This window comes from Leopardus geoffroyi, chromosome C3, assembly GCF_018350155.1.
Source record: "Leopardus geoffroyi isolate Oge1 chromosome C3, O.geoffroyi_Oge1_pat1.0, whole genome shotgun sequence".
NCBI lineage: Eukaryota > Metazoa > Chordata > Mammalia > Carnivora > Felidae > Leopardus > Leopardus geoffroyi.
The window spans coordinates 19,151,488-19,166,539 of record NC_059338.1 but is presented as its reverse complement, the minus strand read 5'-3'; the positions used below and the strand labels follow the sequence as shown (position 1 = coordinate 19,166,539).

Here is a 15,052-nt window from a genome sequence, read left to right as displayed (position 1 = left end):
TGCCAGGTCAATTATATGCTACTTTCTTTTTTAAGTTTGTTTGTTTGCTTGTTTGTTTAGAGAGCCATACTTCTGCACAGGGGAGGGGCAGAGATAGAGGGGAAGAGAGAGAATCCTAAGCAGGCTCCACGCTGTTAGTGCAAAGCCTGACATGGGGCTCAGTTCCACAAACCATGAGATCATGACCTGAGCCAAAATCAAGAGTCGACTGCTTAACTGAGCCACCCGGGTGCTCTCCTATACTACTTTCTTACAAACTCATGTGCTGGAACATAAAGAGTTGGCTTAATTTTATGGCATATAATTACACAGTTTCATATTAGTATTAAATGTACCTTGAAGCACTCCTAAACTCCTCCCAACTTCCTAGGCACTATTCTAGGTGTTTATGTAAGAAAATATGACTTTTTTGTAGTGTAGTGATGATTAAATGTTTCTTATTTAAATGTATTAGATCAACAGAATGAAAATACATGTTTAACTGGGGCGCCTGGCTGGTTCAATAGAAAGAACGTGTGACTTTTGATTCTGGGGTTGTGAGTTTGAGCCCTATGTTGGGTGTAGAGATTTCTTAAAATAAATAAAATTAAAAAAAATATGTCTTAACAAAGATAAATATTTACTAGTAATAATGGGATTATACTACACCATTACACATAGTAAGAATCCTCAGTTTATGAATATAAATGCAATGTATTAATTTTAAGAAAAATGGTATAGTTCCTACAGAAGAAACAATATAATTAAAAGTTATGTATTGAATCATTTGGCAGTGTTACATTTATACAAGTAATGGATGGCGATCTAGAAACTCTCAACTTATATTCCAAAATCTATTATATGATATTATTCTTCATTGTGAGAAATACTTTTTTAAATGTCTTTACTTATCAGATTTCCTATGTTGTTTACAGAAGAGGGCATTGTTTAATAATGACAGCGGAGAACTCACATCATTGGGGCAACTCGTATAGTATGTGGGCATTGTCTTTCTAATTGTATAGTGTGTATGACTGAGAATCTGATGACCTAGGTCAGTCATTTGCATCACTGTTTGAGATACTTTATAGTTGTAAAATTATTGTTCTATACCTTTCACGTATAAATAGTGTATAATTAAATTGTGAATTATAGAGTCATAACTAGAAAGCAAATTAAAAATATCAATCACCCTATCCAAACACCAGAGAAATATGGTAACTTATAATTAAAATATTTTATTTAATACTGGGCATTTTGATCACTTTCTAAAGAGATTTTCCTGACTAAAAACTCTTGCAATCAAAATGTTTTCATTAGTCAGATTTATATATTGCATAGTTCTAGGTGGCATAAATAACGATATTGGAAAAGATTGGTGAAGGTTGGAAAGTACAATTGAACGCAAATATTTGTAGAATATTTTGTGTAACATATAGACATTGCATTCGCTGCTCTGTGTGAAATCCTCTATGCTCTCCCATACCAGGATTGCACCTCTGGGTACTTTATTTTTGAATGCTTCTAATATTAATGTATGTGATTTCATAGTTTACGTATAATCTGCATTTGTCCGTTTCTGTGTGTATATGAATTTTGCAGATATGCCTGTTTATCTGAAGAATAAGACACAGATGCACATTTACATGTTTTTCAGGTCCTAGAACTAGTTTCATTATAATTCTGCTTAAATAATGAGAGAAGTTTGTCCATAATAGAATAATGGGAAAAGAGTCTGAGAAAACACACACACCTCCCCTTCCATCCATTATTCCTGCACATCCATCCATCCATCCATCCATCCATCTATATATAGAAATAGATAGATGATAGACATATATATATATAAACACAGTAATTTATTTATGTATTCTTAAGTGCACGATTTTATTGCATTTAGTCTCTATATTATGAAAATAACTACCTGAATATCTTTAATCCATTTCTTAAAGATTATTCTAAAACAACTAAAATAAACAATAAAATACACCTAACATTAAAACTTATAACATAATGTATGGAATAATTAAACATATCAACATTTCCCTTGAAAGTGACCATTGTTATAAACAGTTAAGCAGAAAAGAAGAAGTATTCGTCAAAACTTCTGATCATAGCTGTATGACACTGTCACGACCAAGTTTGTTATGACTCAGTGACTGATTTTCCAATAAATGCAAAAGGACACAAAGTCTGCAGGGCACACAGCTTTGGAAAAGAAAAAAGAAATCATTTTGTTTTACTTATTATTTACTTTTGCTATCATCTATTTCAAACAATGATATTAGATTAAAAAAAAAACAAAAGAATTTGCCACCTCAGCACCTTAATTGCTAGAACAGAATCTTCTAGGGGCTAACTAATTGCCTGTGTATTTTGTCTAGGTGTTGAGGGAAAGCTAAGAGAATGAAGGCTCTAAATCCCCAGTGGAAGCATGATATGGCGGAGCAGAGCTGGTGCTGAATTGTTCTCTCTGATGGCTCTATGGGAGTGGATAGCCTTGAGTCTTCATTGCTGGGTTTTAGCGGTTGCTGCTGTTTCGGATCAGCATGCCACAAGCCCCTTCGACTGGCTCCTCTCTGATAAGGGACCCTTCCATCGCTCACAGGAATACACAGATTTTGTGGACAGAAGCCGGCAGGGATTTAGCACAAGATACAAGATATACAGGTATGAAGCAAAGGGAAAGCAATTATAGAGATATCTTCCTTGAAGGTTGTGTATGACTAAGTTTCTCTAAGGGAAAGTTTCAGATGGGAAAGGGTAATTCTCAGAAGGGTTATTATTTACTATTCACAATAGTACTGTTTTCTGGTTATTTAAAAGTATTTCTTGTACATGCAATACATATATATTGTATATTCCAAAATATATAAATTTCAATTAACTTTGAAGCTGAGTTTATCATTTTAAATAGCCAAATTTTTAAGTGAATTTTCTTGAGATTCCTTTCTACCTCATACCATGCTATGTTACCTTTTTTAGCTTAAGTAGAAATGGTATCTTCTAGTTGCTGAGAAGTTGAGTCTCCTGATCCTTTTTTCCCTTAAAGGTAATTGTACATTCAGAAGCTGGAGAAAATGGCAATGGGCTAAAAAGAAGTAGCAGATAAATGTGACATGATAGCAAAGGCCAAGAAAAAGGAAGGGATGGAGATATATGGCCTTTTCTTTTACCCTTGTTATATATTTGAATATAAATAAGGTACACAAAAGGAGTCATATATTAAATCCAACACACTGCCTGCTTCCCCCAAAACCAGTGAATCCATTAAGTAGAGGAGTGTACAAATGATTGCCTGAATGGATTAGATTGTATTGATCTTTGCCATAAAGAATGTTTTATGTAAGGTTATCAGTTTGGTTTGTTTCTTCATGATTGAAATTTACAATTCCCAGCAGCTGGTTTAGCATTTATGCGGAAGCAAAATTTAATATTGTATTTTTGTGTCTGATTCTATGTAGATACTATTATATAAATATTTTATTTTATGTTGTATGTGCACCAGAGGGCACTGTGCTTCTGGTCTGTATGTAGTCTATTATACATCATTGCGAGAAATTTATAAATCCTATCAGTAATGCATATTTACAGAACAGACTGAAGGTACTGAACAAGTTTCATGAAATCACACTGTTCCCTGTGTTTGGATGCACGTGCGTGCACATGCTTTTGTTTAATAAGAAATCCCTTAGTCCAGGCAGCCAGGGCACATTCACAAGTCTGCAAAAAGACTTACTCTATTTTAAAAAAATGACATGATAAGTATTAAAGATTTTCTTTCTGAAATGCAGCAGGAAACAGTCAATATAATATAATTCCAGCTTTATTCTTTTTACATGTGTTTGTTGGTTTAGCCAGATTTCCTTTACAAATTGTGTGAAGCTACTTGAACTTAAGATTGTAAGAATGTCTAATATTTCAGCATTCTGCATGAAGATTTTTAACAGTCTGTCAAACCAACTAACCCAGAGCATGTCTCCATGATCTATTGGCATCTGTATTGGGAGGTCTGAGGTGTTGACTAGTGTGTGATTGTTTGGCTCAGCTTATTGGTCGATCAGCTGTGAGTTGGAAACATGGCCTGACATGTCTTTAGAGGTTCTAAGTTCAATGAAAGAGACACCATTTGGATCACCACAGTGAAAGGTAATGAAAAACAGTGCCTTGGGATGTGTTTGCAAGGCTCATATATACCCTTTTATCTTCATGGAACTGTATTCTTAAAGACCTCCTTTAGCCCTATGCTCCTCATCCTTCCTATGTCTTTATCTGTGTGGCTTGAATAAACATGTATGGGAATTGTTTATTTATAAACAGTGGAATACAGTGTCCCTTTCTCCCAGCCCAGACAAGGCTATAACTTCTTATGTTACCTTTGAAACCTTGCCTAATGATATTCGTTGATGGTTGATATGTAATGAGCAGTGTAATATATTTATAAGGATTCCTTTTGTTTTGGAACAGTGAGATATTTCATTTATCCAATTAGTATTTATCTAAATTTCAGATAATTCTATCCACCTGTGCATCTAATGTAATGGATCTGCACTGTTCCTTGTGAAGTTAAGCTTGTTTTTGAGATATTAGAGAATCTCAAATAGAAGGATTAGAATGACTTTTTGTTATTGTTGTTTTTACTTTAAAAAGTATTTGTCTTAAAAGCTAATTATTAGAGACTTTGTCTTTTATAAATATTTGTCTTGAAATACAGAATTTAAGGCACATACGTGGAAAATTAACATTTCTTATATTAAGCACTAGATTAATCATTCTAAAAAGACCAATTTCAAAGAATGATCAGCCAAATTTTACTATGTTTATTATTACTGTCATAAGCTCCTTCATGCAGGGTATTGCACTGATATAGTTTCTGCAAGGTATTAGTTCTAAATGTAAAACATATTAACCTATTAAAAGAATTAGGTCAGATCTTTTTCAGTTATCTTCATTTTATATCCTTCTCCAGCAACATACTTTTCTTTTCACCTCAAAAATAAAACAGCAAGATCATAACCATTAAACATTACTAAGATCACAGTCAAGGCTTAAAGAAGAAAAAAGTGCCATGATTTTTTTGACAAAATACATTTTTGTCAATTAATGAGGCCCATATTTGTATTTTTAAATTAAAGTGTATTATAAAGAAATGTTAGATTTTTGCTCTGGAATAACACAATCAATTAAAAATGGTTATTTTATCAGTAGATCGTTGAATTGGAGGACATAGAATTAACTTGCTAACACTTAATTTATCTGGTTAACATTAATAGTTGGGTGTTTAGCCATCTTTCCCTCTTAGTTGCAGATTGATAATAGAACCTAAGCATAGGCATTTTAAGTATCCTCAGTTTTAGAAAAAGGATTATGCTTGGAGAAATTTTGTGTGCTACAAGGCATAGAATAGGAGCACACTTGATGCCTTAATCAGTTGGAGCCTTGTGACTGGTTACTATGCTCTAGAAACGCCCATAAGCAGTAAGCCACCAGCAAATGCATAATTTCTTTCAGTCCTGGAGATCCTTCCTTCCTTCCTTCCTTCCTTCCTTCCTTCCTTCCTTTGTTTCTTTTTTTTCTCAAGAGAGTGAAAGTGCAAGTGGGATAGGGGGAGAGGAAGAAGAGAGATAATTTTTTTTAATGTTTATTTATTTTGTGAAAGAGCAAACATGAGTGGGGGAAGGGCAGAGAGAGAAAGGGAGAGAGAGGATCTTAAGCAGGCTCCACACCCAGTACGGAGCCCTACACAGGGCTCAATCTCCCCACCAGATCATGACCTGGGCTGAAATCAAGAGTGCAACGCTTAATCGACTGAGCCACCCAGGTACCCCTTTTATTCTTTTAATAAATTATAAGAGTTCCAGACAAGGGACTCACTTTTAGCAACTCAAACTTAGAATTATCTTGAATCACAGCTGTAAGTTCTATGGTCATAGGAAGGTGAATTTTATTTCCATAAGAGACATTTCGCATATGTAGATCTTCAGATATGGTGATACAAAACAAAAACCTGTAAAATCCTTTCTTTGCTTTACCAAGCTTCTACCATTCTTTGTTTAAGCATATGTGCAGGTTATCATTAAGGAAAATAATGTTGCTTTTCTTAAAATCTTCCAAGATAATATAAAGATATGGCATATTACCACAACTTAGTTTACTTCCTCAAAGCAGTTTTTCAAAACAAAATTTGAATGAGAATAGGAAACAATTGAAATAAATGTTAAATGTTGTGCCTTATTGGTCTTGGTGGTCATATTCTCTGAAAAAAAAAATATACTTAAAAAATGGTGTGCAAAGGAGAAGATAGTCTAGGAAATAAACAAATGTATGGACATTTTATATATGATAGGGGTATATGAAATTGTATATGGGAAAGGCTGAGCTTTTGAGTAAATGGTGTGCAATTTGAGTATCCATATGAGGTAAGCAGAAATCACATTCCTTCCTCTTCTGATATATACAAATCCACTTTAAATGGAATAAAGATCTATATAGGAAAGGCAAAAATGTTAGCTTTTTAGAAGAAAACAGAGGAAAATACTTTCATGATGTTGGGGTTTGTAAGGGTTTCTTCACCAGGCATTAAACATTGCACATCAACAAATATTGATCAATTCAGGTATATTGACATATATATATGTGTATATATATATATATATATATATATATATATATATATATATACATATACATAAGTACACACACACACACACACACACACACACACACACACACACACATTAACAGGAATCTGGCCACTGGTAGCAGCATGGATGAATCTCCAAAACAGAATATTAAGTGAAAGAAACTAACACAGGAAAAATTTGCACACAGTATGATTCTGTTATATGAAATTCACAAAACTAAATTGTATTGTTTGGAGATGCACACCTGAAGATAGTGGGCAAACTTAAAGAAAAGCAAGGAAATTACTAAAACAAAAATCAATATAACAGTTATTTCTATGAGGATGTAAGAAGGATGGGATTTTTAGGGCAGAATATGAAGGATTTTTAAGGTAATGACAACACTCAATTCCTTAAAGTGGATGGTTGTTGCACTGGTGTTCTTTAGATTCTAAATATTTGTTTTAGGGGTGCCTGGGTAACTGAGTCAGTTAAGTGTCTGACTTTGGCTCAGGTCATGATCTCATGGTTTGTGAGTTCAAGCCCCACATCAGGCTCTGTGCTGACAGCTCAGATCCTGGGGCCAGTTTCAGATTCTTTGTCTCCCTTTCTCTGCCCCTCTCCTGCTTGCACCCTGTCTGTCTCTCTCAAAAATAAATAAATAATAAAAATGGAAAGAAAGAAAGAAAGAAAGAAAGAAAGAAAGAAAGAAAGAAAGAAGGAAGGAAAGAAAGAAAGATTTTAGATTTTTAATATAGCATTTTATATTTCACAATATAAAAAATTTTAATAGTAGTATTGTGTCAGCTTTGAATTGAAAGATTGAAGTCTTCAAATTAAGTAGATTAATTCTTCCTTTTGAATTACCCCCAAATTCAATATTTACTATTAAAGCTTATTAAGCTCTTATAAATTCTATAGAAATGTTTAATGATATGAGCAATATGTGCTCCATTATAGTTTAGTATCTATACATGCATTAATATGCAAAAATAAAATTTTTCTTGTTGATTTTTGTTTACAAAAACCTTCCATAATTTTTATATGTGAGTTTTACTATAGCCTTTCATTGATGGGATTATTACATAAATTTCAAAAAGCCAACATATAGATATTTTAAATAATATGTCTGTAAACAACAAACATTAAAAGAACTTATATTTCTAATTCAAATTAATGACTATTTTACCACAATAAAAAAAAAACCAAAAGCCCCCATAGATGACTAAATCTTTCTGCTGTTCAAAACCCAACTCCATTGCACCACTCTTGTCTTTGTGTTCGTGTGTATTAGTTTTGCTCAGTAAATATATCCTTCTATCTAATATACATTCTCTGTTGCCAGAGGCCTAACAAAATTGTGTTAGACTGTTGCATTTAAGGTTCCCAATATATCAGGCCTCCCCATCTCAACAACCTTATGTATTACCTCCATCCCTGACTTGGGCTTGGGCAGCCACATTGCCTCAGTGAATGGGACATCAGCAAATATGATGCAGGCAGTATCTTATGAAGTGCTGGTGCACTGGGCTTGCCCTGAATCTTACCTGCAACTGCTCTGTGAAGACGTTCAGTCTAGACCAGTAGAAGAGCTGAGGACACATGGAGCAGCTGTTGCTGCTCTCTGGACCTGATAGCCATCATATGAGTGACCCTAGGCATACCAGGAGAACCTTCTAGCTGGGCTCAACCAATATTGTTTATTCATTCACAGAATCATTAACAGCAACAACAAAGTCTTGTTTTAGGCCTCTAAGTTTACAGAAGGTTTCCACGTATTATATGTAACGGATAAAAGTATTCTTCATCAGGAATACAGATTGGACAGGTATTTATTAATGGTGTCATAAGTAATATGAAATGGTAAAGATGACATTTATCATAAAGAGCTTCTTTATTTAAGGATGCATACATTTTTTAAATAGAAACTAAGGGGGTTTGGGCTTAAAATCTCTCCTATCCAAGCAGCAATTCCTACACAATCACTTTAAATTTCCTACTAAAATACTATGAATCTATGAAAGGGAGTGGATTTTGGAGGAGAATGAAAACTCATACGAACACAGGATTTGAGATTGATACACATTGTATCGGACTATGAAAGGCATTTCAATAGTCATAAGAATAAGTGATTAGCAAACATACTTAAATGCTTAAGATAGATTAAGCCAAATAGTCTTGACAAAGGTGATACCTTAAATACAGTTGGGAACTACATCATTATCACTACCTACTCAGAAGCCCGGAGTTGGCACCTAGGTAAAACTATGCAGCCCTCTCTCAACTGCAAGACTCTGTTTTGTGATATAACCAAGTACACATAATTGATTTCTCTCTTTATTTTTTTTCAAGTTTTTATTTAAATTCCAGTTAGTTAACATACAATGTAGTATTAGTTTTAGGTGTAGAATTTAGTGATTCAACCCTTACATGATTTCTCTCTTTCTTACCATGCTTGGAGATGGTAGTTCCTAAAAATAATACTATAGGTAGAGAGTTGCCAGTTGAGTAGGACCCATACAATATGTGGGGCATACGTACACTAAAAAAAAAATAATTGTTTATTTAAACTATAATTTGATTGCTTGTCATGTATTTTATCTGTTCTATCTGGTAACGCTATGAGGGGAAGTGATTACTGACTTTGATGATGTTGTATCAATGACAACGGCTCTCAGAAGTAAATTAGGAATAAGAAAAGAATATAATCAATAGAGTTTGTCATGGACGTTTTTTTGTTCACCCTGTCAGAGAAATTAATGTCAGGGTAACTACTGCATTCGATGCAGATAGCCACACACTGACAGTTAAGCCCAAACCTCTACACATCTTCAGCAAACTAAAGAGCATATGGGGAAAAAAAGTGACTCAAACACTGTCTCTTAGCAAAATCTGTGTATTGATAGAGCTCTCCATTCCACATCATGTAAATAAAATAAGACAGTAATAGCACCTTTGGGTTTGCAGTATACGACAGAGTGCCTATCACATTGTAGGGTCTCACAGACCATGTAAAGCATGCTTACAGAAGGAGGCAAGGAACAAATAAAAGAAAAGATTAAAAAAATTACCATAAAAACTCAGTGGGAGAGGGGCACCTGAGTGTCTCAGTTGGCTAAGCTCTGACTCTTGATTTTTGGCTCAGGTCATGATTTCACAATTCTGTTACTTGACATCTAAAATGCTCTAGCTAAACATGAATTAATTATATAATAGTGGAATTAAAAAAGTGTTGTGTCAGGGTGCCTGGGTGGCTCAGTCAGTTAAGGGTCCATCTCTTGATTTCGGCTCAGGTCTTGATCTCATGTTTCATGAGATCAAGCTCCAAGTCAGGCTCTGTGCTGACAGCGTGGAGCCTGTTTGGGATTCTCTCTCTCTCTCTCTCTCTCTCTCTCTCTGTGCCCCTCTCTTACTTGCATTCTCTCTCCAGCTCAAATAAATAAACTTAAAAAACTCAGTAGAAGAGATGGCCTCTGTGATCCTCCTCAATACACATATATACAGGCATTACAAACATGTACACCTTGTCTTCTCAGTAGGTTGTAAGAAACTAAGTCTATCAAACAGAAGAGACGGTAAGGAAAACATGATCTGAAAAGAAAAGAGAATTGGGTAAAATAATGTATAATAATTGGGTAATAATGCAAATAAATGCAGCAATAAGAATAAAATCTACATTAAAAACCATTACACACAGTAAGTGTAAAAATTGCAAGCATGCTTATGAAATTGTATGGAAGTGTTAAAGTATAATTCTTGGAGGATTTAATATTTAACATGACAAGCAGTGATTAAATACCTGTGTTGATAAGTTCATTTGATAGAAATAAATACCTAGAAGAAAGGTCTTATTATAAACTGAGTGAAGTCTTAAAAACTATTTTAAGAATAAAAATTTATATTTATTTAAATTCTGAAAGTAGAAACTTGAAAGAATAAGTTTAAATGTTATTGCAAACCTTAAGGGTAACAACTAGTGAATACAAAAGGTATATTTATATTAAAATCTATTGCTACATACAAAAACAAACATATAAAATGTCAAAAAAAGAAGATAGTAAAGTAACTTAAGACAAGGTGACTGCAGAAACACCAAACATAAGGTTAATGTAATGAATGTATATATTTTAAGGCCTAAGCATAATTATTGTATTTTGATTAAAACATTTATTTGAATATGGTACTCATAGCAAAGCTACCCAAAACAAAATTATGCCTAACATAAAAGGTCACAAAAGGTAAAAAGATGATCAATTAATTATCTTATTATTCATATAATACTATCTAATGAAAGGTGTATTATACTAGATCTTCTAAAGGGAGTTAAAAAAAACAGCTGTCATGAAATTTTAATCTACTGTTCTTATTGATGGATGAAATAGATCACACCAAAAAAAGCAGTGTAGGAGTAGGAAAAAGCAGGTAACTTGAGTATTGAATTTAGCATAATTGTATCACAATAAAATTGTATATGCTAAACATGTAATATACTTCTTAAACATATACATGGGGAATTTATAATATTTAATTTATAAGTTTATATATATCTGTGTATATATTTATTTTAGTCCACACAAAAGTTTTCAGCACAATGTATCCCTACATTTTAGAGCTTTTGAAATCTTACCATATAGCCTTAAAACTAGTTACTTTCTATATTAATTTAAGGTCTTAATTCAACTATTTGCTCATCAAATTGAAAATTGAGATTTAATGGTGTTAAATATGATTTTATTTTAAAATATATTTAATACTATGAGAAATTATTTCATACTTTTAAAAATGCCGAGTTAAATAAAACAAACAAGAGGATTGCTGGAGGGGAGGTGGGCAGGGAGATGGGCTAAAAATGGGTGTTGGGTATTAAGGAGGCCATTTGTAATGAGCACTGGGAATCCATGTAAGTAATGAATCACTAATTCTATGTTTGAAACTAGTATTACACTATATGTAAACTAGAATTTAAATAAAACTGGAAGCATTAAAACAAACAAACTCAAAAACTCAAAAACAGAAAATGGAGCTCAAATGACTTCTCTATGATTTTACTTTTTAAAAATACAAACATGCAGAGCATAAAGACTACAAGTAAATGTATCTCAATGTTTGCTTTATCTCTCCTTGGAAAGTTTTGTACATTTTTCTTATATTTTCTATAATAAGTATGTGTAAATCTGTGATCAGCAAGATACTTAATATCATTTAAAATATTAAGATGAGACATACTTGAAAAACAACTTCCAAATAATTAACAGTGAAATTATTAGTATTAATTAGGATTATTTAAATAAAAGTTTAAAAAAATTTTAAAAAAGAGTGTACTCTCTGAGTCTTCACACCTATTTTCAAAATAATTATAATAAAACAACTTTATGTCACAAAGAACTATAAAATGGGTCAACACTGGTTTATGGAACATAAAGTGTAGACAAGGAAAAAGAAAGAGATGGAACTAAATATTTTATTTTCATTATGTGATTGTACTTTCACATGTGACTTTATTTAATCCCCAAACAACCCTAATATAAGAATTCCTATTCTACAGATTAACAAACAAGAACATAAAGCTATTGTCCTTTTGTTGACTCCTAGTATTCCCAAATATCTCTTTCATTGTACTTATGCCATTGCACTAAAATCACATGTTGACTCCCTGAACTATGAATGCCTTGAAGGTAGGAATTCTCCATCTTGCTACTTTATTTCTACATTATTATTATATATCTATTTATTTATTTTGAAAGAGTGAAAGAGCAAGTCGGGAGGGACAGAGAGAGAGAAGGCGAGAGAGAGAGAGACCCAAACAGGCTCCGCACCGTCAGCACAGAGCCCAACATGGGGCTCGAACTCATGAACGGTGAGATCATGACCTGAGCTGAAATCAGGAGTCAGATGCTTAACTGAGCCACCCAGGCACCTCTTATTATATTCTGTATATTATTCTCTTTCTATATTTCTATCCATCTTTATATTCCTTGAGCAAGCCAGCTGCTCTCCCATTAAAGGCATCAGCTTTACATTTGGGGCTGCCTGATTTCAAAGCCGATGCTCATGCCATTGAAAAGATCCCCTCTTGACTGTGAGTAAGGAGACATGAATTGTTTTCTGTCTTTGCCACTAACCAACTGTGCTACCACAAATTTATAAATTAATTTCTCACATCTCAGTAGCATTTTTTGTAAAATTAAGAGTGCACTAGACCTCTAAAGATTCTTTGAATTATAAAATTCAGTGCCTGTAATCCCAAAAGTGAGCAGAAAAATATCAGAACAAATAGATAAGCATTAAATAAAAAATCAACTGTGGTTAATTATTCTATCTGTATTATTCTGTATTTTGCAAAAGTGACTTATAAACACTTCTAGAAACATAATATCTAAAAATATTTCATATAATTCTGTGTTTATGCAAACTTAAACATCAGTTTTGTAATAATTTCCCCTCTACCCACCACTCCGATTATTTTCTATTTCTTTATGTTCTTTTGAAGAGGCTATAGTGGAAGGAACCTATTTTTCCCAATTGGTTGACTTTCTACAAATCATTCCATTTGTCTGGTACACTTTACAGTGCAGTGATAAATTAGGGAGAGTATTCTAGATAGTGATTTTGTACATGAATGCCACAAATTATTTGATAATTGATATTTATTCAACAACTGTATTTAGTTATACCTCTAATTTTAAGAGTAAACCATATAATAAATTAACAATTTTATTAGTAAAGTCTAATTCACAATTGAATGCACATATTAATTCATACTTTGTGTACTTTAGCTGACATCTGGAAACTTTTAGTAAGGAATAAAATAGAAATATTAATTCAAGGGTTTAGGAATTATAATGGATTTTCAGAAAAGCCCGTTTTCAATGGAGATTGTATACAATCTCATGATTATAAGTAAAAGACATGCTTCAGCATAATTTCTGTAATTTGTAAGTAAAAATTTTAGTCTAATAGTGCATTCATGTTTGTAACTATTAAAACAAGAAAATGAACAGGACTGCCAGTTTACACTATTATTTACAGAAGAGGAAATAACACTTATGATTTTTTTGTCATTCAAACAAATAATTTATTTGATTATTTTGCCCTCTCCAGTTCCACCTTACCAAACATTCTAATTCTTTACTGTCATCATCTCTGTGATCTTCTTCCAAACAAAATTGCCAAAATTGTCAGTGTTGTTTTCCTTTGGTGTCACTATTCTGGGACTTTTGAATTGTTAATATGTATTTTTTTTTTTTTTTACCAAGCCTTATTCAAAAAATACACTGTTTACAAATTGAGGGGGAAAAAATGAGTAATAATACTTTTACAAGGATTTCCTTGTCTTTTTTCTTGACTGTGTTTGTATTGCACCTATTTAAATGGACTCTTATTTTAAAAAGTCATTTGCATTGTATTTTTTATTATAAGTAAGAAAAGGTCCTAAATAACATTTATTATGCCTTTTCTTGTCTTAACACAAAATAATTACCGTAATTGCCATTTAATTGAAATATTTAAAAAAAAAGCCAACTTTTGAAATATAAGTCAAATGATTAAGATTAGGATATCATCTCTTTTACTTTAATAAACATGTAATGTGAATCATGGTAAAAGATTAGACCTGTACCTTCAAATTGTACTTTCTAAAACGCTGAAATTTGTCCTGAGTACTTATAGTTTGTAATAGGTTTTATGTAATTAATATATATAATTAAACCATTCTTTTATAGAAGTAGCACATTTAAAATTTTTGAGATTACTTTCCTATAAATTCCTTATTTTCCCATTATTTTCAATTAGACTCATAATTCCATAATTTGTTTTAGAATGTAAGAATTATCCAATAAAATTCATTCAGCTTAGAGAAAAGGCTTACCATCAATTAATTAGTAGTATTTAACCATGAAATTTGCCTCTCAGACTCAAGTGGCATATGATAATATGTAGATATTCAACAAATTTGGTAGAAAAAATTACACACAGAATATTCACATATATACTTTTTATTGGAGTATAGTTGACATACAATATTGTATTAGTTTCACGTATGCAAAATAGTCTACAAGTCTATATTTCATGAAATACCACAATAAATGTAGTTACCAACTGTCACCATACAGAATTATTACAATATTATTAACTATATTTTCTATGTTGTACTTTTTATCCCCATGATGTATTTGTATTATAACTGGAAGTTTGTACCTCTTAATCCCCTTCACCTATTACACCCATCTCCCCATCCCCCTTTCCCTCTGGAAAACAAACCGCCAGTTTGTTCTCTGTATTTATGAGTCTATTTCTGGTTTTGTTTTTTAGACTCTACATATAAATGAAATCATGTGGCATTTGCTTTTTTCTGTTGGACTTATTTTACTTAGAATAATGCCCTCTAGGTCCATCCAAGTTGTCACAAATGGCAAGATTTCATTTTTATGGCTAATATTCCATTGTATATG

General features: G+C 32.6%; 1 protein-coding gene across 3 annotated transcripts in view; it reads left to right on the top strand.

Moving 5' to 3' along the window:
- The window catches only part of BRINP3 (BMP/retinoic acid inducible neural specific 3), a 413,695-nt gene that overhangs the window by 21,812 nt on the left and 376,831 nt on the right, over positions 1-15,052 (top strand). For all 3 annotated transcript variants that reach the window (XM_045455783.1, XM_045455784.1, XM_045455785.1), the window contains exon 2: positions 2,364-2,649. In XM_045455783.1, the coding sequence (XP_045311739.1) occupies positions 2,414-2,649 (236 nt within the window). In that variant the 5' untranslated portion in view covers positions 2,364-2,413. The remainder of the gene's footprint in view (positions 1-2,363; positions 2,650-15,052) is intronic.